The 21,414-nt window shown below is 44.9% G+C and overlaps 1 protein-coding gene across 3 annotated transcripts in view; it reads left to right on the forward strand.

Moving 5' to 3' along the window:
• Nucleotides 1–52: 52 nt before the first annotated feature.
• The window catches only part of COQ3 (coenzyme Q3, methyltransferase), a 65,022-nt gene continuing 43,660 nt past the window's right edge, over nt 53–21,414 (forward strand). The window contains exons 1-6 of one of the 3 annotated variants that reach the window (XM_068135723.2): nt 53–396; nt 5,266–5,466; nt 5,686–5,785; nt 9,709–9,818; nt 16,605–16,737; nt 17,006–17,165. In XM_068135723.2, coding sequence (XP_067991824.2) covers nt 344–396; nt 5,266–5,466; nt 5,686–5,785; nt 9,709–9,818; nt 16,605–16,737; nt 17,006–17,165 — 757 coding nt within the window. In that variant the 5' untranslated portion in view covers nt 53–343. The remainder of the gene's footprint in view (nt 397–5,265; nt 5,467–5,685; nt 5,786–9,708; nt 9,819–16,604; nt 16,738–17,005; nt 17,166–21,414) is intronic. The other 2 variants (XM_068135722.2, XM_068135724.2) reach the window with 2 other exon arrangements.

A 21,414-nucleotide genomic window follows, 5' to 3' on the forward strand; every position in this document is an offset into this window, starting at 1 on the left:
GGAAACCGCCGAAAATAATGTTAGATATAAAAATGACAACAGTCGCAAAAATAAACGGAAATTATTATCTTCCGGGTTCGAGGCGCAATTCCGGTGCACTCTCCTTCCCTCTCGCTCGGAGAGAAGAGAATCGTGCGCAGGCCGCACGCAGCCTTTCCCACGGATGAACTATGCGAGGCCGGTATCGCGCCGGCTTTCGGCTGGGCCTGTAGTAAAGCGACGTCTCTTTGCCTGAACAAATACCGTCGTTTCCCGTTTAACAGATGAAGTCTTTGATCATAAATAATTAGTGAATCGATACACTCACTTTTGTCGGGACCTTTTAAAGGACGAAACATACAATATGTGGAGACTGCAGTTCACGACATTGGTCAGGTTCAAGATGGTCAACCACAGGTGATGCTCGCTCGTTTCTCTTCGAAGTAAAGATTTAATGCTAATGGACAATTTAATGATAATCGCCTCATGACGGCAAATCCAAATGAAGGTAATCTCAGTTATTTTCACAAAGCTCGGAACAAGTGTGTGTCTACCCTCAGGAGGGACAGAAAACAATATCTCTGCTCTCAAGACTGAACTCTCTTACCTGTCTCCTTCCTCCAAATCCTGGTGGCGTCTGGTCAAATCTGTTTCTGGTGTTTATCCCCCTCCATCCCCTCCTTTACCTAAAATAGCTACACAGCTCACACCGCACGTGAAAAAGCCGAATGCCTCAACTCTGTGTTTGCCTCTAAATCTTGTGTCCCAAACCCATCCCTCTCTGTACCCACCGTGCCAAGTCGAACCCAGCTGCTCCTGGACTCTGTGTCCTTTCCTCCTGACAAGGTGGAAAAGTTTCTGTCAACCCTCGACTCTGATTCTGCAACTGGTCCTGACGGCATCAGCCCACGGGTCCTAAAATCCTGCTCTGCCGCTCTTTCACTCCCTCTCTCTGTTCTCTTCACCCTCTCTTATGCTCAAGGTCATCTGCCATCTACTTGGAAATCAGCCAACATTATCGCTTTTTTTTTTTTTTTTTTTTTTGTATACAAGATCGAGGCTCGTGAAAGAGCTAACATTAATCACACAAAAAGACAAACCGACACACAAAACACATAAAACAAGGAGAGCGGCAGACAAGATGGGGAGAGAGGGGGAAGGACACAAAAGAGAAGGGGAAGAGGGGGAAGGACACAAACACAACATTTGAGAGCAGGGACATCGGGAGGACTTGGGGGGAGATGGGAGAGGAATAAAACATATGAACACTGCAAGGACTCTGGGGTGAATTACTGGGGGTAGAAAAGATCAAGGTTTTCAATGGGGGAAGATAAGAGATGGTGGTGAACAGCTGTTTTAAAGACCTGGAGGGAGGAGTGGGATTGAAGGGAGTGAGGGAGTTTGTTCCAGAGGCGGGAGAAAAGGGGAATGAAAGAGTGTAGGTGAGCAGTGAGCCTAGACTTTGGCAGTTTAACCGTAAGAGGGTTGCAGGCAGATCTTGTGTGACCTGAAGGAATATTGGGGGGACAGAGCACAGAGAGAGCTGGGGGAGCAAGGCCGGAGAGGAGTCGGTAGAAGACAGAAAGACCACCAACCTGCCTGCGGTGAGTGAGTGAAAGGCCCTCGGTGTTGACTACATCGCAGGAGATTCCAATGATTCTGAACGCTTTGGCCTCAACAGCGTGAAGCCGAGCAAGGTGTGAGGCAGGAGCACCAGCCCAGAGGGGGGAACAGTATTCCATTGAGCTGCGGATGAAAGTCTTGTATGTGGTGAGGAGCTCAGGTGTGCCAAGGAAGGACTTCGCACGACGGAGGATGCCCAGTCGGCGACTGGCTTTGGAGGCCAGCTTGGAAATGTGGTTTTCCCAAGAAAGATCATGGCAGATAGTGAGACCCAAAAGCTTGAGCGACAGAACTTCTTGGAGAGGATTGTTGAGAAAGTAGATGGGAGGGTTGTCCAGTCGGTCCTTTCAGAGAGACATTGTAAGAGTGTGAGATTTGTCAGGATTGAAAGACATGTTCCACTTGTTTGACCAGTCTGTGATTTTGTCCAGGTCTGCAGAGAGTGAGGAGGCTGCAGACTGCCGATCTGAGGGATGAGGAATGGAGCGACAGAGAGTAGAGTCGTTAGCAAAGAGATAGAGAGGATTTTCAAGAGAGTCAGAGAGATCATTGATGAAGACCAGAAAAAGCACAGGGCCCGGAACACTACCTTGGGGAACTCCAGCCTGAACAGGAAGAGGAGATGAGAGAAACCCATTCAGGGCCACATGTTGACTACGACCAGAGAAGAAGTCCGCCAGCCATGCGTGGAGATTTCCATGGATACCAAAGGAGGAGAGTTTGGTGAGCAGAGCAGGGTGCCAGACCGTATCGAAGGCACGTGAAATGTCAAGGGAGACAGCTCTAATTTCCTGTTTGGCGTTGAGGACCTCCATCCATTGTTGAGAAAGCAGAAGCAGCATGTCCAGAGTAGAGTGACCAGGTCTGAAACCAAATTGATGATCAGAGATCAAGCCATTGGAGAAGAGGAAAGATTTAATATCTGAAGCAATGATGGATTCCATGACTTTGCTGATAATTGGGAGAAGGCTGATTGGTCTGTAGTTGCTGGGATCTGTTTTTGCACCTTTTTTGTGCAAAGCGGTGATGTTGGCTGATTTCCAAGCAGATGGCAGATGACCTTGAGCAAAAGAGAGGGTGAAGAGAACAGAAAGAGGGAGTGAAAGAGCAGAAGAACATGATTTTAGGACCCGTGGGCTGATGCCGTCAGGACCAGTTGCAGAATCAGAGTCGAGGGTTGACAGAAACTTTTCCACCTTGTCAGGAGGAAAGGACACAGAGTCCAGGAGCAGCTGGGTACGACTGGGTACGGTGGGTACAGAGAGGGATGGGTTTGGGACACAAGATTTAGAGGCAAACACAGAGTTGAGGCATTCAGCTTTTTCACCTTCAGACCAATCAGTCTGCTCCCAATAATCAGCAGGGTCATGGAATCCATCATTGCTTCTGATATCAAATTCTTCCTCTTCTCCATTGGCTTGATCTCTTATCATCAATTTGGTTTCAGACCACGTCATTGTACTCTGGGCATGGTGCTTCTGCTGTCTCAACAATGGATGGAGGTCCTCAATGCCATACAGGAAATCAGACCTGTCTCCCTTGACATATCTCGTGCCTTCGATACGGTCTGGCACCCCGCTCTGCTCACCAAACTCTCCAGCAGCCTCTTCACTTTCTACAGACCTGGATAAAATCACAAACAGGTCAAACAAGTGGAACATGTCTTTCAATCCTGACAAATCTAACACTCTCACTATGTCTCTCTGTAAAGACAGTCTGGAAAACCCTCCCATCTACTTTCTCAACAATCTTCTCGAAGAAGTTCTGTCACTCAAGCTTTTGGGTCTCACTATCTGCCATGATCTTTCCTAGGATACCCACATTTCCAAGCTGGCCTCCAAAGCCAGTCACCGACAGGGCATCCTCCATCTTGCGAAGTCCTTTCTTGGCACTACTGAGCTTCTCACCACAAACAAGGCTTTCATCCACAGCTTCATTGAGTATTGATATCCCCTCTGGGCTGGTGCTCCTGCCTCACACCTAGCTCGGCTTCACGCTGTACAAACCAAAGCTTTCAGAAACAAGCTAATTCCAAGGGCCTTCCACTCTCTCACCGGAGGCAAGTTGGTGGTCTTTCTCTCTTCTACCAACTCCTCTCCGGCCTTGCTCCCCCTGCTCTCGCTGTGCTCTGTCCCCCCAATATTCCTTCAGGTCGCACAAGATCTGCCTGCAACCCTCTTATGGTTAAACTGCCAAAATCAAGACTCACTGCTTACCTTCACTCTTTCATTCTTCTTTTTTTCCCACCTCTGGAACAAAGTCCCCCACTCTCTTCAATCCCACTCCACCCTCCAGGTTTTTAAAACGGATGTTCACCACCATCTCTTATCCTCCCCCATCCAAAACCTTGATCTTTTCTACCCCCGTTAATACACCCCAAATCCACCTGTTTCAAATACCGTTTTCTTTCCTGTAAGTCCTTGTAGTGTCCATCTTGTTTATCCCATGTACCCCACCCAGCCCTCTCCCTTCCACAGATCTCCCTATGTCCCCGTTCCCAATTATTGTTCTGCTTCCCTCTCTCTCCCCCCCCCCTCCCCCCCCCCCCACCTCTTGTCTCCCGCTCCCTTTATTTTATGTTCTTTGTGTTAGCTCTTACAAGAGCCTCGACTTTGTATACAAAAAAAGCCTTTCGATATGTCTGCATGTACAGTATTATCGTTTTGTCTATCTTCACCACATCAATGGATTGTGTGGTCGTTCAGTTGAATTACCTGCCTGTTTATAGGTATGCCCCTCAGCTGTTCCATGGATTGTGATTTACTTGCTGAGTGCACAATAAATGACCCATGCAGACATTCCTTTCATAATGGGTACATACAGCAATTCGAACAACGTGTACACATTAGTCTATGTCGAGGGTCTTGATTCCATGGCCTATGATGCAATGAGTACAAAAACTAAGAAGATGTACAAATCTTAGTCTTAGCCCAGAAGATGTACAAATAATGAGGGTCAACGGTCACAGGTGGGGTCACTGGTCTTTTTTGCAGCTTTCTATCGCTTTCCAAGCTATTTGTTCCATATCAATCGCTCGGCAAGCATAGCAAGCTATTAGCAGGTGCTTCCTTGTGTTGTCAAAAATGTTCAAAATGATACCACATTGTGATACAAACATGAAACTTGGCACTTGTGCTCTTATGTATATACTCTATAAATCCAGTCGATTTAGCCAACTCGAAATTCAACATGGCGGCCATTTTGACAAAAATATTCTTTGTGAAACTCCGCAAGGTATCTTTAACAACCACCAACTAATGTTAGCAGACAGGACACCCAACTTAAAGGCCATCTGAGGGCTGGCACATGTTGTGAGATGCAGCCTGCACAAGCACCAGTCCAACGGTTTATGGTCAGGCCGGGAATCAAACCGAAACTTGGCAGCGGAAAGGCAGATGAAATACCGCTGCACCATCCTGTTCCGACTAATCAATCCTCCATACGAATCATTAATTGTATATTATTGAAATGATTGCAGCAATGCGGGCCGTATCAGTCTGATGCAAATGTTCTGTATTCAATATCTGTGCCCTGACAAAACTTTCTGAGATCCGGTGGGATTTTCATCAGATTTCTTTCAGATCTCATGAGAAGTCACAAGATATTTACTTAAGTCTACCAAAGTAAATACAAGACATCCTAAACTGATATTGTGTTCAACAGATCTGGATGCCGGTTCAGATGTTTGTCCGGAATTGGTACTCTTGACATTGAGGGCAGTGCTGGTTCTGCATATGCTGCTGGTCACACTCTGGATCCGACAGAAGTGGCCAAGTTCCGTGTGTTGTCACGCCAGTGGTGGAACGAACGAGGCAAGTTTGCAGCTCTGCATCGCCTCAACGATCTTCGTGTACCTTTTGTGCGGTGAGTGGAGTTTGTTGTCATTCTGAGGGATCTTGTGTTTAAAGGTCTGTGATAAAGACAAGAAAGGTCGTGCTCAAAGCATGTAGATGAAGAAAAGGGATGAGCTGGAGTAGGACGCTGTTGGGAAGATAACAAATATAAAATGGAAGTTACATATGTCGGACAAGAAATGTTGCTACGATCGGATGTCATGGTACTCCCCCTTGTTTGAGAGAGCAGAGATGGACTGTTGCTGGGGAAGCCTGCGCCTCATTCAGCTTTTCCTCTTCAGTGTCAGAAAATCCTGGATGTGGGTTGTGGAGGAGGTCTTTTATCTGAGGTTTGGAGGTCTTGATGATTCGATTTGTGTGATCTTTTGTTTGTTTTAAGCAAGTACCTCCTCATCCACATATGGAGTTTATGTATTCGCCCCTGTTTGTTTGTCTGTCTGTCTCTGTGAGCAGGATATCTCAGAAAATTACGGACGGACTCGGACGACACTTTGTGGACAGTTTGGGTGTGTGACAAGGACAAATTGGTTTGATTTTGGTGAAGATTCGGATCCAGATACTATGATTTTTAAGTAATTCTTCACCATTGAGAGATAAGGCCAAAACAATATAATAATAATAATAATAATTCATTTATTTTGTATAGCGCTTTTCCAGAAGCCCAAAGGCGCTTTGACAGAGTGGCAAACATAATGCATAACAATACATGAAAACAACAATTGCAAAAAGACAAGAATCAATAGGGAAATATTTAAAGCAAAAGGAGGGAGAAGGAGAAGAGATAGTCAGGGGTTAGATGCTGTGGGTTGAATGTTGAATGCAGTGTTGAACGGGTGGGTCTTTAGTGATGTTTTGAATGTGGTGAGTGAGGAGGAGTCTCTGATGGTGTGAGGTAGTGAGTTCCAGAGGGTGGGAGCAGCGATGGAGAAGGCCCTGTCCCCCCAGGATCTGAATTTGGTCCGGATGGAGGGGGTCAGGAGGTTGGTACCAGCAGAGCGGAGGTTGCGGGTGGGAGTGTGTCTGGAGAGGAGGTCAGCCAGGTAGGATGGGGCCAGGTTATGGAGGGCTTTGTATGTCAAGAGGAGGATTTTGTACTGGATTCTCTGGGGGATGGGGAGCCAGTGAAGCTTGTAAAGGACGGGGGTGATGTGGTCACGGGTCCGGGAATGGGTGAGTAGACGGGCAGCGGAGTTCTGAATGTATTGGAGTTTATTGGTGATTTTTGAGGGTGAACCATAGAGGAGGCTGTTGCAGTAGTCCAGACGGGAGGTGATGAAGGCGTGGATGAGGGTTTCTGCAGCCGTGGAGGAGAGGGATGAGCGGAGACGGGCGATGTTTTTCAGGTGAAAGAAGGCTGACTTTGTGATCTGTTTAGTGTATTTGTCGAAGGAAAGGGTTTGGTCAAAGATGACGCCAAGATTCCGGATGTGAGGGGAGGTGGATACTGGGATACCGTCGATGTTGAGGGCAAAGTTATGGGTGGATTTTGTGAGCGTTTTTGGGCCAATGATGATTATTTCAGATTTATCACAGTTAAGCTTGAGGAAGTTGATTTGAAGCCAGGATTTTATTTCAGTGATGCAGTTTGTCAGGATAGAGTGGGTGTCGGTGGAGACGGACTTGGTGGAGATGAAAAGCTGGATGTCATCGGCGAAGCAGTGGAATTGGAGACCATGACGGCGGATTAAGTGACCGAGCGGGGACAGGTAAAGGATGAAGAGGAGGGGGCCAAGAACTGAACCTTGGGGGACACCTTGGGGGAGGGGAGCAGTGGGGGATTTGCAGTTATTGATGGAGATGAACTGGCATCTGTCAGAGAGGTATGATTTAATCCAAGAGAGGGCAGTGCCGGTAACGTTAAAGGTGGATTCAAGTCGGGTGAGGAGGATGGTGTGATCGATGGTGTCAAAGGCAGCGCTGAGGTCGAGGAGGACGAGAATGTTGAGGTTGCCAGCGTCAGAGGAGAGGAGAAGGTCATTGGTGATTTTGAGGAGAGCAGTTTCAGTACTGTGGTTGGACCGGAATCCGGATTGGAATGTTTCATACAGGTTATTGGCAGAGAGATGATGTTTGAGTTGAGTGGCTACAGCGCGTTCCAAAACCTTTGACAGAAAGGGTAGGTTGGAGATGGGTCTGAAGTTGTTTAGGGTGTCAGGGTTTAGACCAGGTTTTTTTAGAATGGGGGTAACAGCAGCAATTTTGAGGGAAGGTGGGACGATGCCTGTAGACAGGGAGGAGTTTATTGTTGCAATGATATACTTGCAATGCAATGTTGTTGCAATGTTGCAAATGCAATGCAATTGCAATGTTGCAATGTTGCAAAATGGTGCCAAATATAGAGCACGATAGCTCAAAAAGTTGTGGGCGAATTATGACAAAACTATGTGGATGAGTTGGGTCGGTGACAAAAACAAGCCAATTCCATTTTGGTTAAGCCCCGGATACAGATCCGGCCTGTCAGATTGATACAAAACGTAAACTGTTCAGCCCGGCGGAGGTGTGCCATCTACCGAGTGCCATTCTAGACTTGCAGCTAATATCAGTACTTGTGGGCGTTCTGCAAGAATGAATGAATGATGAACTTTAAGCTAGTGCTTGCAAGTTCTATTTTTACACAGCTCTATTAGTTAAATAAATAACTAGAAGGGCACTCGGTAGATAGAGCACATACCTCCACCCTGCAATGCCTGATCCAACAGAACATATCGGGCCCAATAAATTTTTGCTTTTTGTTTTTTTTAATCGTTCTTTCGGTCCTATCTCTCAATGGTGAAGAATCACTTTAAAGATTTTTTAAAACCCTCCTATCCACTTCTGGATTCGAAACTTCATCAAAATCGAATCAATTCATCCTTGTCACACACCCTACCTGACCACCAATTAACGGACTGATTCGTACGAAACTTTTTGAGATATTGTGCTATATATTTGTTTTAGCCCTTTTAGCAATCAATGGTGTAGAATCACTTGAAGAAAACAAGTAGATACATTGAAAGTACACTGCCCCCATGCCAAATAAATAAATAACATATGCTCCGCCTTCGGTGCCCAGCGATGCCGCTGTGCAGAATTGGGAGGGAGAGGTGTACCATAATTTATTGATTAATTGATTAATTGCAGAATTAAAATAAAGGAATAATAATCACGAAATATTTTATTTCTTAATCAATTGGCTAATAGCATTCCTAATCCACCACTGTTTCATCCGAATCTGTAACTTTATGAAAAATAATTAATCAAGTAATTATTCAAAAAAAAGTTTTAATTGATTAGTTGATTAAGCAATAAATCAAAAATACTCTTTATAGCCACATCACTCTGTCGTGTTCAAATATCAGCTTCCAAGCTCAAAACGTGCGTGAGATATTGCCCAGATGAGAAAGAAAATAAATAAATACTTAATAAACTGATAATAATTAAATAATTAATCGATTAACCAAAAATAAAAATGCCCTTTTTGCCAAAGTACATGTTCACTATTATGCCCAAATTTCAGCTTTCTCGCTCAAAATATGGCTGAGACATTGCCCGGAAAAACAAGAAAGAAAACAAACAAACAGAGTGAAAACTGAGTACGCTCTTTCGGCACGTCATTGCCGGGCCCTCTTTGGCACCTGGCGATGACGTCGTGCAGCACCTGGAGATGGAATAGCGAGGGGCGGAGTACAATTATAGTTTCCGGATCCAGAGCTTCACCAAAATCTAATCAATTCGTCCTTGTCACACACCCAACTTGTCCACCAAATTTCATCCGAATCCGTACATAACTTTTTGAGATATCCTGCACACAGACAGACAGACAGACAGACAGGGGTGAAAACATATCCTTCTTCCACTGAAGACTTATTTCGATGAAAAAAAGAGACCTTGAACAACAAACAAAATCTCTCCATGCCCAATCCTTGTTAGTGGCCTTCATGAGAAACCAAGCAAGGTGGGAAAACATGGTGAGCTCCATGAGGACGTTGGATAAGTAGCAGATCTCTGTTGCTTTGAGTTTTATTTGAAACCTATGCATCTAACACATTAACACTGATCCTTCTGTCAGCCAATGAATGCTGTCTGAGGGGTTATCAGTTAATTGCCCATATTTGGTGATGCTGTAAACACTTGCATGCGGTCCTACAAGGATTCCAACCTAAACATTGACGGATTCAAATTTTGGTCATAAATGCCCAACCCTCAACCCTAAAGATGTCCAACCCTCAATCACTATTGTAGAAGACGGAATTGCACCTCGTGCTGTCTGCAGGCTTTAGCAAGGCTGGGTGCAAGTGTTACAGGAGTGGATCCGGTGAGGGAGAGCATTGGGGTGGCAAAGACGCATGCTGCTCAGGATCCAGCCCTGAAAGACAAACTCAAGTAATACTATTTCCTGTGTGAATGCTCTCACTTCTCTTAATATGTGACTTTCCAAATGACGTATTCTGCCTCAGAATGCTTGGCTTGCATGAGCTCCAACCCCGGGAAATGTAGACGTTCAGGACATCATCAAGTATATTGTTAACGTTTTCTGAGACCCTGGTTATATCTGGTTATATTATATCCCTAATGTAGTTGTATCTGGAGTGATTTTGTTCAGCTACAGTCACGTGAAAAAGTAAGTTCACCCCATGTAAAGTTTTGACTTTTTCAACATATTTCAACATACAGCTATTTGATCTTCATTTCAACAATACAGCAATACCCCGGCCTACGTCATTAATTCGTTCCATAAGCCGTGACGTAACTTGGTTTTTGACGTAAACCGGGCGTAATGCCTTAAAATGAAGACAAACACCGTAAAATTAGAGTAAATAACTGGAGGCGGCTGCGGCTTCACCCTGAATCTTTGCTGCTCCCCGTCGGAAGTCCCTCTGTTGTTTTCTATCGGTCGGGGTGACCGGCACGGACGTGTCGACCGTGAGCGGGCTTGTGTGCCGAGTGGCTCCGCGGCCCGCTTCACCACGGCGTGCTTTACCCAACGTGTCCGAGCAGTTTCACCGGTGGTCGTGTCGTGTCGTCTGTGACGAACAAACGAGCTCAGGGTTCCGTGAACCCGGCCGCCCCGGGGATCAACGCTCGCCTCCTAGTCGTAGACGTGCCCCGTCTTTCCTCGTGCGGCTGAAGTTGTGTGCTTCTTTTTTTTTGGACGATGCGATATACGCAGAAACGACGATGTACAGGCAGGCATTTGCAATCGGTTCGTCGACGCCGGATGCCGGCGAGGTGCCCGACGAGGCACCCCGGCTCGAGGCATGACACGGTCGTTCGTTTCACATGGGCCATGGGCCCTGGGACCTGACCTCGTCACGGACACTGCACACTCTGCACGGTGACATGACGTGACGTCTGCCGCGGACAGTCGTCCGAGCCGGCATCGTCGTCATGTTTCGCCGTTGCCACGTTGCGTTGGTTGTTTTACACAGTAAAGGAATAATCACAAAAATAACAGCGAAAGGCAAAGCAAGCACGTGACCGCAGCACAGGACAAAATGCATATGGCATTGCCTTTGTTTTGAATGAGAACCAGCAGCTATGCGTACGTATACGTACATTTTAAAAATATTTTTAATGTGCTTTTTATTGTATTTTAAATTGTTTTTTAGCTTCTTTTATTGTTAATTTTTATGTACTATTTTATTTATTTTAAATATATTTTTTTCACGTCCTATTATGATGGAGGAGTGACGTAAAATCGCACATAATGATGTTCGCTGAACTGAAATTTACTCTAGAAGAGTGGCGCAAAGTCGGATTTGACGTAGGTCGAAATGGCGTAAAACGGGGTATTGCTGTATTGATAGATAAAGGTGATATAATATAACAAATATCATGAAACATTTACATTTTGTAGTCCATTGTATAATTTAAATAAACATAAATGCAAATTTCGCTTGTGGAAAAAATAAGTACACCCTTGGCTATAATAGGTGGTGTTGCCCCCTTTGGCAGAAACAACTTCAAGTAGGCGTTTCTAATAATTGTCTACCAGTCTCTGACATCGACTGGGAGAAATTTTTGCCCACTCCTCCATGCAGAATTCTTTCAGCTGTGCGATGTTTGAGGGGTTTCTTGCATGCACAGCTCGTTTCAAATCCCCCCACAACATCGCGATGGGATTTAGATCTGGGCTTTGACTTGGCCATTCCAGAACCCTCCATTTCTTTCTTTTCAGCCATTCCTTGGTGGATTTACTGGTATGTTAAGGGTCATTGTCATGTTGCAAGGTCCACCTTCGGTTGAGCTTCAACTTTCCGACAGATGGCGTCACGTTATCCTCAAGCACCCTCTGGTACAATGAAGAATTCATAGTGGATTCTATGATGGTGAGCTGCCCAGGCCCTGATGCAGCAAAGCTGCCCCAAACCATAATATTTCCACCACCATGCTTTACAGTTGGTATCAGGTTCTTGTGGTCAAATGCTGTCTTTGGTTTTCGCCAAACATGTCTTCTGGTACTGTGGCCAAATAGCTCTACCTTTGACTCATCTGTCCAGAGCACATTGTTGCAGAAGTTCTGGTCTTTACCTAGGTGTTCATTGGCAAACTTTAGTCTTGCCCTGATGTTCTTTCTGGGCAGCAAAGGTTACCTCCTGGCACACCTCCCATGTAGATCAAATTTGTGCAGCCTCTTTCTAATGGTAGACTTGTGCACTTTGACATCAACAGTGGCAAGAGCTACCTGTAGGTACCGTGATGACATTCTGGGGTTCTTCGAGACTTCTTTCAGCATCTTGCGGTCTGCTCTCGGGCTGAACTTGCTGGGGCGGCCTGGCCTGAACAAGTTGGCAATTGTTTGGAATCTTCTCCACTTGTGGATGATCTTCCGGACAGTCGAATGATTGATTTCAAATTGTTTGGAGATCTTTTTAAATCCCTTCCCAGACTCGTAGGCATCTATAACCTTCTTTCTGAAGGCCTCAGAGAGCTCTTTTGATCTTGGCATGGTGACGCCGCACACTTCAACAACAAAGAGCAAACCAAACTAAACGTCTGAGGTTTAAACAAGACAGGTTCCTCCAAGATCCTCTGTAACAATGTTCTAATCATTTGCACCTGAGCTGGTGCACCTGATTCTAATTTTAGGTATTTGAAGTAGTGCTAAATGTAGGGGTGTACTTACTTTTTCCACATGCGAAATTTGCATTTATGTTTATTTACATTATACAATGGACTACAAAATGTAAATGCTTCATGATATTTGTTATATTATATCACCTTTATCTATCAATATTGTTGAAATGAAGATCAAATAGCTGTATGTTGAAATATGTTGAAAAAGTCAAAACTTTACATGGGGTGTCCTTACTTTTTCACGTGACTGTATATTACAAAACCACCATTACAAATCAAATGAACCAATAACATCAAAAGGTAGACCAAACGACTACAAATCAAATCAATCAAGAACATCATAGCTCAGCGTGGGCCCTCGGCGCCGGCAGATGTGCAGGCCTGCAGTGATGACGTCAACAACCGGTGCCCCACCTTGGCCGTCGGCACCACTGCAGTAGCTCACCCAATGAGCGCCGCATGGAAACAAGAACTGACCAGTGAGGAAGCAGCCATCCATAAACCTAAAGCTGCTCTCGAGGCTGCTCGGTCCCAAGACCACTCCTCTCCCAGAGACCATTTCAGCCATGAAATTCAAGGGCTGAGAGCTTGCGCCTCTGGGGAATTGATGAGCCGAAACTGAACCTGCAAGGAGGAACGGGCTGGTAAACGTGGTGCACCGTAGAGATGAGAATCGGACCAAGCAGCGGAGTTTCCCTGGACGCACTGAAAATACACTGTCCCCTACCAATTTACACTTTGCATCGCTTGCTTTCCCTACATCTAATTCGTTCACATTGAATGCACAAGAGCTCTCATCAATGAGCCCTTGTCCTTTGTATGGCTGGGTTACTGACACATATCTCACGCTTTCCTCCAAAGCACTACAAGCATTCATTCACCCGTACCTCTCTCGACATTGCTCACTGCATCCTTTACCCCCCTCTTCTTTCTCCACACCCCTTTCTTTCGTTGGGACCAACGTGACCTGCCGGCTTGCATCAGATGAGTGATAGGCCGACCCTACACCTCAACCTAATCTCTTCCTCTGTCTATCACTCTTTCTTATCTCGTTTCTCCCAGAATGATTGAGTTACCTTTTGTTTAGGAATTGTGATAAGTTGACTGACTTTGTGGGCTCACGTGTTAAGGGTAAGAGCTTTCTTTTGGGACATTGTTTGCCTTGTAAGTATGTGGTCTTTGCTAATATTTATAAACTGCTTTCCAAACTGCCCGATTGTCTCTTTCCATTGGTTAGACCATAGTGTGCAATAGTGACAGGAAGTTCAAACCCGCCCTTTCGTTGAGGTTAGACATTAGCCAATGTTCCACTTGCGGTATTGCTTGGCCATTTTGATTGACAGCATTGAAGCATTTGGAAGCGCAGTCCTTATCTGGTGTGATTACTTTGCCGGGAATATAAAGCGGGATTTGGACGCTAGCTAAATTAAGCATCCCAGATGGCATTTGTGGTTGCGAAGCAACCCATCGTGCCACAGAGTTATCTGCAGCTCATCGGCTTCAGGGGCACCGGCTGGGAAGTGGGCCCCTCACAACTCCCGCCAAACTCGTAGCAATATCGTGTGTGGAAGATAAGCATTGTTACTTTAAATGGTTTACAAAACTTTTAAAATAAGCTGAAAATGCTTGGAAAACTACATGAGAGAATGGGCTGTGCCTCTGCGCAACGGAGGACTTTTATAACTTTGTCTGCTCGTCGAATGTGCAGCTACCCGTACTGCAAACTCCCTACCATGTGGGTCGGTGCAAGGCCCAAGTGGACGAGCATGTGCTACACAAACCCCCGACAGATCGCATCCAGTGAATGGACTGTGTATATGGATTAGGTGCTTCTAAACACCAATGGGAAGGACATATCTGAGACTGGTGAATACAACAACAACAACAACAACAACATGCATTTTAAGGCCATTTTCCCTGCTAGAGTGGAGGTTAGCCTTGCGGTCCCCATGACAATCTTCTCCATTTTGCCCTATTTTCTGCATCTCTCCTTGTTAACCCCCTTGCCCACATTTCTTCTTCCACCATCTTTAGCCAAGTCTTTCTCGGTCTTCCCCGTCCTCTATTTCCTTCTACATTCATTTCCATCACTCTTCTCAACCAGTCACTTTCATCCTTCCTCAACACATGACCAAACCATCTCAACCTGTTCCTCTTCACAGCATCAATCACAGGCTCTATTCCCATCATCTGTCACAATTCATCATTTGTCTTCCTCTCTCTCAACAATACTCCGCACATCCACCGAACCATTCGCATTTCCAGCCTTCGTTGCTGCTCTACGTTCATTACCCATGTCTCGCTCCCATAAATCATAACACTTCTCACACATGCAGCATACACCTTTCCCTTCAGCTTCAATGACACTCCCCTCCTCATCAGCATGCCACTCAGTTCCCGAAACTTCTTCCATGCACCTCTCACTCTAGCAACCGTTGCCGAGTCTGATCCACCTTCTCCATTCAGCATGTCTCTGAGGTAGCAAAATGTTTTCACACCTTCCAGCTTCATGCCGTCTCCAAGATCCAACTCAACATTTCCTCCATCTGCAGCTCCCTCTGTGCACACCTTACATTTGAATGTAGCTGCCACACTGGTTAATGACCCTCTCAGACCACTGCATTTTTGATGAACCCACTCAGCGCACATTGTACATTGAATGGAGTTCACTCCGACACCCTTCCTGCACACAGCACATGGCCACTTCCCAGTTCTTTCCACCTCACCACATGCTTTACCACTTGCCATCACCTTCGTCTTTCCGATATTCACCTTCAGACCTTTTGTCTCCATACATTCCTTCCACTTGTTCATCTTTTTCTTCAGTCCATCCATACTTTCTGCAATCAACACCAGATCATCTGCATACAACAACTCCCACGGTAAACCCTCCTTTACGTTCTGAGCCAGCACCTCCATTACAGCTACAAATAGTAGTGGACTTAGTACGGATCCCTGATGCACTCCCACCTTCACCTCAAACTCACCACTGTACCCGTCCTTCGTCCTTACAGCTGTGCGCTCTCTTTTGTACATTACCATCACTACTCTGATCATCCATTCCTCCACTCCTAACTTCCTCAATGCCCATGTCAATACTTCGCGTGGAACCCTATCGAATGCTTTTCTGGTGAAAATGTGAAATAGTGAAAAATGGTGAAAATGAGACTGGTGAATGTGCAGGGTAAATTAAAAAATCATTATATTTACTATTAATCACGTTGCGAGTGGGGGATGGTCTTTGGGAGTTGTGAGGGCTGTTAAACATATATTGGTTGTTTGTTTCCAGGGCCATGAGAAATTATACTAGATTTTTGCATTTCTTTCTTAGAGAGTTGTGTGTGTGTGTGTGTGTGTGTGTGTGTGTGTGTGTGTGTGTGTGTGTGTGTGTGTGTGTGTGTGTGTGTGTGCTTTAATCCCTTCATTTTTTTTATTTATTTTTTTTGGTATTTCATAAAAATACAATTGAAATACAATATACAATTGAAATACAAAAATACAATTCAAATACAAAAATTTTACAAAAATACAAATACCAAATACAATTGGTATTTCACCCCAATTCCACTTTTTTGAAATACCAACTTCTGTCCTGGAAGTCCTTGGTGTCCTTGTGTTTTATACTTCTCCCTCCCCCCCCACCCCCTTCCCACGCCTCCTCCCCCCAAGCCCTCTCCCTTCCACACATCTCCCTGCTCTCAAATGTTGTGTTTGTGTGCTTCCTCTTCTCTCCCCATCTTGTCTTCCGCTCCCTCTTTTTATATATTTCGTTTGTCTGGTTGATTTGTTTGTGAAGTAAATGTTAGCTCTTTCACGAGCCTCGATTCAGTATACAAAAAGGCTGAAAATTATGTTAAAAAGATTATTTGAATCACAGATTTAATCCTAGCATCGGCAGGTTAAAATTGCCTGGCAAGACGAACTGAGTCACTGAAAAAACACACACAGGCAAAAACACAGATGGGCAAAAGGCCTCATTAGCATTCATACGTCATTTTGAAAGTCACGTATCAATTTATACGTAGACCCATGCGAATTCTGTTTTAATGTTGTTCTCTGAGCACTCGTCTAAAGGCTCTTCCCCTACAAAAGGTACTTATGTGGAGCTGTGGAGGACCTGCTGCCAGAGCAGAGCGAAACATTTGATGGAGTTGTGGCTTCAGAGGTGCTGGAGCATGTTGTACAAAAGCAGGCTTTTCTGGACTGCTGTGGAAGTTTGGTGAAGGTTTGTGTGGGCCAAATGTCTTTAATATTCCATTAACATTTGTATCAAATAAGAAAAATAATCACGTGCTGATGATTTCAATCCTGGGTAATGAATATAATATGACAAATCTAGTTTTAAAAGAGTGAAAAGAAACAAAAACAAGGCTCTTCGTTGAGTCCTGAATAATGTTGTGCCACGGATTGGGTACAACGCAAAGCCACTTGTGTCATCGCAGGAAATATTGGCATTATAGAACTCTCCTTCCTTTTTCTCTCCTTATAACCAGCCAGGTGGCTCCATATTTGTGACAACTCTTAACCGGAGCTCTGCTGCCTTCACCCTCGCAATCGTAGCTGCGGAAAGGTTGCTCCGGATTGTACCGACTGGGACACATGACTGGAATCTGTTCATTACCCCAAAGGAACTTTGTGACTTCTTAGAGAAGGGTGAGAAGTTCATTATTGTTGTTTCTGAAAATATGAGGATTGAAGAAATGTTTCTTTGAAATAGGACAACACATGTTTCCAATGTTGTACATAAAATGACTTTCTGTACCATTGCTGACAACAAAAATAACTAGAACGGCACTCGGTGGAGAGCATATCTCCACCAGGCTGAACGTTTTACGTTTTGTATCCCACTGATAGGCCAGATCTGGAGCCAGACTTGAACCAAAATTGAATCAGCTTGTTCTTGTCACCTAACTAGTTACCCTCGCCAGAGGAGAGGGTATTGCATTTGAGTCCGTTTGTTTGTTTGTCTGTCTGTCTGTCTGTCTGTCTCTTTGTCCGCACAGAATAAATATGATTTTCTCTGCAACCCTTGGTCCGATTGACAGGAAATTTTCACCATAGGTGCAACTCCACCTGTATAATGTTTTGATCATAATTATGACGTCATAGGTCACGTGGTTCGGCCGCCATCTTGGAAAAACCGAAAACATTTGCACCTCTATATCTCCGAAAGCACTGAATAGAAAAAATTGAGACATGGCTCATTGTAAAGAACTCTCCATGGGGAATAAAATATGTTAATGATGATGTCATAGGTCCCTCCATTATGACGTCATAATTCGACAATTACAAAACTTCATCCGATCAAGATGAAATTTCTTGAGCATAATAATCTAGGAATAAATTCGCTTAGGAAAAAAATAATGATGACATCATCGGTCACGTGGTTCGGCCGCAATATTTGTTTTAACACTAAAGCCTTAAAAACCAGTGAAAATACATCTTGGCGAGGGTTGTGGCCTGGCGAAATTTGGCCCTGATAAACAGTTTCCTCCACTCCTAACTTCCTCAATGCCCATGTCACTACTTTGCGTGGAACTCTACCGAATGCTTTCTCCAGATCAACAAACCCAAGAAACAACGTCTTCCTCTTCTCTATGTACTTCTCCTTCAACTGCCTTACCATAAAAAGCGTGTCTGTCGTTCCTCTTCTTGGCATAAATCCAAACTGCATTTTGTCGATCTTCACTTTCTTCCTTATCCTCTGCTCCAACACCCTTTCCAATACCTTCATTCCATGCACCAATAACTTTATCGCTCGATACGAGCCACAGTCCAGAGGGTCACCTTTCCCCTTGTATAGAGGGACGAGGGTACTCAGTCCCAATCCACTGGAATGCGGCCTTCTTTCACCACCAGATTACAGATCTCTGTCATTCTCTTCACACCCCAACTTCCTGCTGCCTTCAACATATCTCCCACAACTCCCGTCGGCCCTCCCGCTTTTCTACCCTTCATTGCTTTTATCGCTTCCTCAACTTCCTTCTCAGTTATCTTCTCTGCCGGTCCTAAAACTGGGTTACTCTCTATGTTGCCATCCCATTCATTCTCTGTATTCAACAGCATTTCCATATATCTTCCATCTTCCTTTAATTCCATCTGGGTCGACAACGATTTGTCCCACTTCATCCTTCAAGCAACTCACCCCCACCACATCACACCTCTCTTTCGCTATCTGCTTTGCAATCCTGAATACTGCTCTCTGACCCTCTTCCGAATCCAAGCGTTCTCCGAACATTTTCCGACATGCCTCCTGCGCCTTTGCAACCTCTTTCTTTGCAGCCTTCTTGGCTGCCTTATAACTTTCATGCTCTGCCTTTTCTGCACCGTACCCTTCGCCTTCTGCCACTCCTTGAACTTCTTCCTCTTCTCGTCAATCCTCTTTCCAACTTCATCATCCCACCACCATGTTTCCGAGTGCCTCGGTGGTCCTTTTGTCCATCCAAATACCTCACGAACGGCTCCCAACAGACTATCTTTCATTGACATCCAACCACTTTCAAGCTCAACCACATCATCCTCTACCCTACTCAGCCTCACTTTTAATGCCTCCCTCACCGTCTCCTCTTTCAACCTCCACACCTTCATTCTCGGTTGGTACTTCACCCACCGAGCTATCCATGCACCTTTCACCCTTATGTCGCAGACAACCAAGTGGTGCTGTGAAACATCCTCCTCCCCCGGGATCATCTTTGTGTCCCGGAGGTGCCCCCTATCTCGCATATGCACCATCAGGTAGTCAACGGTTGTCGTCGACCCACCTGACGTGTATGTAACAAGCTTATTATCCTCTTTCTGGAACTGAGTATTACAAATCAACAAACCAGCTACATCAGCAAACTCCAAAATCCTTTCACCTTCTCCATTTCTCACACCATATCCGTAACCCCCATGAACTCCCTCAAAACCGTCCATACTCCTTCCCACATGTCCATTTAGGTCTCCTCCTACAACAACAACTTCCTCGTCTTTCACGTTTTCCATCAGCTTCTCTATTACACACCAGAACTTGTCCTTCTCTTCATCGCTCCGCCCGACTTGCGGAACATATCCCGAGATGACGTTCACCAAGAGCTTTCCAATCATCATTTTCACCATCATCAACCTTTCACTCACTCTTGTCACTCACACTTACCACACTGTCTACAACCTCCTCAGAAAAACAGGACACCAACACCACGTACGCCCTCCGGGCACCCTTGTCACACAAACTTGTATTTCTGTCCCTGCCTACCCTTCACCATTCTCACAGCACTTCCCTTCCATCTCGTCTCCTGCACACAACATATGTCCACTCTTCTTCTGACCAATACTTCCACTACTTCTCCTGATCTCCCTGTCATTGTCCCTACATTCCATCTCCCAAACCTCAGAAACCAATCTCCACGTCGGGCATCAGACGTTTCGTCGTCATAAATGGATTGATTTCCACCCTTACTTCGATCGGGTTCCCCACCTTGAGTTTTGACGAGAGGATGTGGGGTCCCCCACGGGGTACTTCAGGCTGTACCCTGCCCATATGTAGTTGTAATTGTCATGGTTCCCTTTTTGAGGCAATGTTTTATGGCCGGATGCCCTTCCTGACGCCAACCCTTTTAGTCGCCTCTTACGACACGCAGGGATACGGTGTACCTATTCTAAACCGGGGTACACACCGGTAGTTTAAAAAATGAAGAGCACGATGCAAAATTTTAATTGATTGAATGAAGATACTTGAAGAAGAATGAAGATACAAGGAAGATACTTTTGTAATACTTTCAAGGATATTTGGCCAGCCAGGTTCCTTTGAACATGCTTTTTCGCTGGAGGAAGACGAAGTCACTGGAGGTATTGTTTTTGACTTGTCCCTCCATCCTTCCATGCATCCGTATATCAGTGATAGGTTTTAGTTTCCGTGGTAACGAAAGAATGACTGAAAGGATCAACGTCAAACTTGGTACAAATATGTATAATGATATTAAGAAGAACTGATTAGATCTCAGGTCATAAGGTCAAAGGTCGTGTTAAGTAAAAATTGTTTTGTTAACGCAATAACTTTAGAACAGCTGAAGGTATCTAAGCCAAACTTGGTACAGGTAGGTATTATGATGTCAGGATGAACTGATCAGATTATTGGGTCAATAGGTCAGAGGTCCCGTTAGGTAAAAATTTTGTTACCTAGCTAACTTGTGAACCAGTGATGGGATCTTGACCAAACTTGGTATGAGTATATATTATGATGCAAAGATGAGCTGAGTAGATTTTGGCATCAAGAGGTCAACGATCAGAGTCTGTAATAGGTTTTTGTTTCCCGATAACTTAATGAATGACTGAAGGGTTCTAAGTCAAACCTGATACAAGTATGTATGATGATGTAAAGATAAATGGTTAGATTATGGGGTCAAAGGCCAGAGGTCCCGTTAGGTAAAAATTCTGTTACCGAGTTAACCTGTGAACCAGTGATGGGATTTTGACCAAACCTGGTATAAGTATATACTGGATAATGATGCAAAAATGAGCTGACTCGATTCATGCCAGGTAAAATGTCAGGTAAAAATGTGATACTTGAGAACAGCTGGAGGGATTTCAATCAAACTTAGTACAAGTATGTGTAATGATGTAATAAGGTGGGCGGAGGCATATCGGTCGACGTCGGGATGTCGAACAGTGCCGGTCAAGTTTGATGATGATTGAGCCTTTAACAGCCATAGTTATTCCCACTTCTTGGGGTTGACCCAGGAAAGTTTTTTGGTCTGAGTCTTTCATGAATCTGGCTGGTCCAGCCTCTGACCGTTGACTAAGTAGGTTAGAGCAGGAATTTGTTCAGGGTGCTGCTGATAACTTGCCTACTCTTTGTGAAGGACAACATGGGATTTTTAACCAATGGCGGTGACAGATGAGACGTCCTGTTTAATGTCCATCC

This window comes from Myxine glutinosa, chromosome 14, assembly GCF_964187855.1.
Source record: "Myxine glutinosa chromosome 14, kmMyxGlut1.1, whole genome shotgun sequence".
NCBI lineage: Eukaryota > Metazoa > Chordata > Myxini > Myxiniformes > Myxinidae > Myxine > Myxine glutinosa.